Source organism: Trifolium pratense, linkage group LG6 (assembly GCF_020283565.1).
Source record: "Trifolium pratense cultivar HEN17-A07 linkage group LG6, ARS_RC_1.1, whole genome shotgun sequence".
Classification (NCBI taxonomy): Eukaryota; Viridiplantae; Streptophyta; class Magnoliopsida; order Fabales; family Fabaceae; genus Trifolium; species Trifolium pratense.
In genome coordinates, this window is record NC_060064.1 from 1,749,681 (window position 1) to 1,753,067 (window position 3,387).

At 31.9% G+C, this 3,387-nt stretch overlaps 1 protein-coding gene across 1 annotated transcript; it reads right to left on the reverse strand.

Moving 5' to 3' along the window:
- Positions 1-1,354: 1,354 nt before the first annotated feature.
- LOC123889011 (putative E3 ubiquitin-protein ligase RF298) lies at positions 1,355-3,042 on the reverse strand. The gene is made up of 3 exons (XM_045938182.1): positions 2,104-3,042; positions 1,636-2,007; positions 1,355-1,564 (listed from the first exon to the last, which is right to left on the reverse strand). The coding sequence occupies exons 1-3, from the start codon at positions 3,040-3,042 to the stop codon at positions 1,355-1,357; spliced, it is 1,521 nt and encodes a 506-aa protein (XP_045794138.1).
- Between the last annotated feature and the right edge of the window lie 345 nt (positions 3,043-3,387).

Sequence of the window (3,387 nt, forward strand, 5' to 3'; positions counted from 1 at the left end):
ATTTTAAAGTAAAATGATTATTAAAAAATTGACAAATAGGGATATTAATTTAAATTTTATAAAAAATTAAATATAATTCTTTTGCAATAATAGTTTTATTATTTACGTATGAGATATATCATATATTTATTTGGCTTATCCAACATGTATATATTATTGAGTTATTTATTTGATCATGATTCATATAAAAAATTAAACTTGATTATTTTCTCATGATTTTTATTTTAAATTATATAAAGTTATTTGATTACTTATTTATATTTTTTATTTATAAAATTCAAAGTATTACAAAATAATTTAAAAAAAATAACAATTATTTTACAAGAGTAATTTTGTCAATTATATATGTTATATATCTTATCATATTATTATGAGCAATTATGTATTTAAAACAAAATATAATAGTTATCATATTTGTTATCCTGTGTGCACCAAACATAGGATATGATAACTGAGTATAACTGTTATTCTGCTGTTATCATATCCTATTCTTATCCTGTTTTATATCCTATCTTGTCACTATGCTATGCTGCGCACCAAACGGGCCCTAATGGAATTGAAGATTGAAGAGAAATCATTCAAGCATACGATCAAACGGTTTTTCAGTTTTCTAGAAAAGATGTAACCAACATTTGCATCTCCAAATAAAAATTAAGGAATACAACTAAAATTTGTAGTTAAGAAATAAAATAATCAAATGATTATAATACAATTAAGGAAATTAAAATTTGTAGACGGTTTTCGAGGGGTTTCTAAATTTCTTGGGTCTTGGTGCCCTTTCTTTCACACACAAAAAAAAAAAATGGTTTTCACCATTAGTATCTGACTCACTGGACCGCCTAATCTGGTTCGAAAGTCTCCAATCAAATTTAATAATTATCCATCTTTAATTTGAAAGATTAATTTACAAGTTTGTAAATTTCAAAGACTAAATTGTGGATGGGTTTTTCTATCACATGTAAATTTGCACGACAAACCCTTACTATAATTACAAAGTACAACTTTTTGTATAATAATGAAAAAGAGAAATCATTCTAGCATAGAAGCATAAGAATAACTGGCTAGCAATTTTTAGTGCTACTACATCCCAAAAAGAAAAAATATCCAAAAACGATTCATTTCAACTATCCAAAGCACAAATTTCTTTTCCCTTATTCAATCCGTTATGGAAAAGACTAAAGTTACATCAAAAACATTAACATGACAAGAAGGCATCATCTGTATTCCGCGGGCAATAAAGTAACCTAGCATTACTATTCTTTTGAGATAAACCAAAGTATCCTCCGCGCACAACATGTCAGTGCAAAGTCAAGTTAAATTCCTTACCACGGCGGAAGAAGTACTTGTTTTGAAATTAAATTTTAGTCTTAATCATCAGCATATCCATCTCCTTCTCTATCTTTACAATGCTTTCCACATATTCCTGTATTCCACTAGCTGCCCTCTTTCCAATGGCATCGACTTCAGCCTTCATGAGTGCTTCACACTTTTCTCTGTCTTTTACAATGAATGAAGCCAATGCAATAAAGTTTTCTGTTTTAGCTCTCTCCTCTTTCACTTTAGCCTGCAATGTTTATAATGTTTACAACTTTTAAAATTAAACTACTCAAATATATCTTACTCAGTTCAACATACCTCAGCATAGAATAGTTGATTTTCGTCTTTTTCTATCTTCTCGTGCAGCTTAGATAGTTTCAGCTTCTCATTCTCAAGTTCCTCTTGAACCAAATCTATCTTCTTTGCCAATGATTCAGCTTCTTGAATAGCCTTATCCTCTCTGTCCTGTGCTTGTTGACACGGTATCTTTAACTTTTCTTGACGAGCACGTATATCCGAATTCCACTTCTCAATATAAGCACCAGCACGGCTAATAGCGGTATCCAGCAATTCACGTTCTGTCTTCATGATATTCTCCAACTCACTGTCCCTTTCTGATATAAGTAATGCAGCTTGTGTTTTTCCATGCATTTTCTTTATTTCCTTATCTCTTTTCTTTTTCATTTTAACCTGTAATGTTTTCAACATTTAAGTAAGGAAATTGATTGAGAAGCAACAAAAAGCAAATATATTTTAATCAAATATGTCATATTTAATTCCACATACCCAAAACGGAGCATTGAAATTGAAATCGTTACGTTGCTTAATCGCTTCCTCAATTTCATGTTCCATGCAAACCTTTTTTGCTGCTAATGATTTGGCCTCTTGAATATTTTCCTGATTTTTTGCTTGTACTAGTTCATTTTCTGCCTTTGCCTTTTCAGCCAATGACTCAGCAACCTCTCGCGTCTTCTCTAACCACAACTTTTTCGTCTCTAGAATTAGTATGGAAGAAGCACAACTCCCAAGTTTCCTTTTATTATCATCTATGGCATTCCCAAATTTCCTTTTATTATCTTCCATGACCCTCTCTAAAGCTTTCCTTTCATTTCTATATATTTCCGCTTTTTCTTTCAGAGATTTAGATTCAGCCTGAAACTTGTGAAGCTTATCAGTTACCTGCATGAGTTTCTTGTTAGCCAAGTTATTCCAACTTTGTACCTCATCCAACAATTCTTGACCTAGAGATGTTAATTTCGACATTTGTTCTTCGTTATCATCTTGTGGGACATGGCTTGGCTCGCAAGAAACAATGCACCTTGGTTTATCTTCTTCTCTGATGACCCGTGCAACATTTAAGTCACGTGTCAGCGACTCCATTGCTTCATTCAATGTTGTGGAAAGACTTTGTTCGAGAAGTTTGCCGCTCATTTCTTCTAGTGTAAACTGCAGTAATTGCCGTAAATTTTGAAATACAAAGTTGGCAGAAGTTTCAGAAACTGCTCCCTTCAAATTCTTCAGTGTGCCATTAACAATAGTTGCGTATAACGACTTTCTTGAATCGGCCATGTCAGTCATTTCTTGCTCGTAGCTTAAATCGACAACCTTCTTGATTGCATCACTGATAATTGCTTCCATACTAGTCATTATTAGAGATTTTCCGGCATTAGTTGCCGAAGGATCCTTTGAATCCCAATCCACAGTTTTATCCATTTTTTCAGCCATTAAAATACCTTTTGCTATCAAACCAATCCTCTATCTACAAATAAATCACAAATGGTGGGAATAAGTGATTAAGAAATAGTATCATGGAAGAGGGAATAAAGTAAAAACATTTGGACACAAAAATTGGGAACACAATGATTTATAAAACAGTTGACAGTTGACACCAATGCAAAATACAATCTGATCGAGTTAGAAATGGAACAGAATTCAAAAAATAAAAAGAAAAAAGAAAAAATTCAAAAAGGAAAATGCTAAGGTTAGGATGTTAGGATTTAAAAACGGTTTACTAGTGCCGGAAAAACCATATAGTAGTGTCAGTTACTATTTATTTTTCTTTTGGCTTTC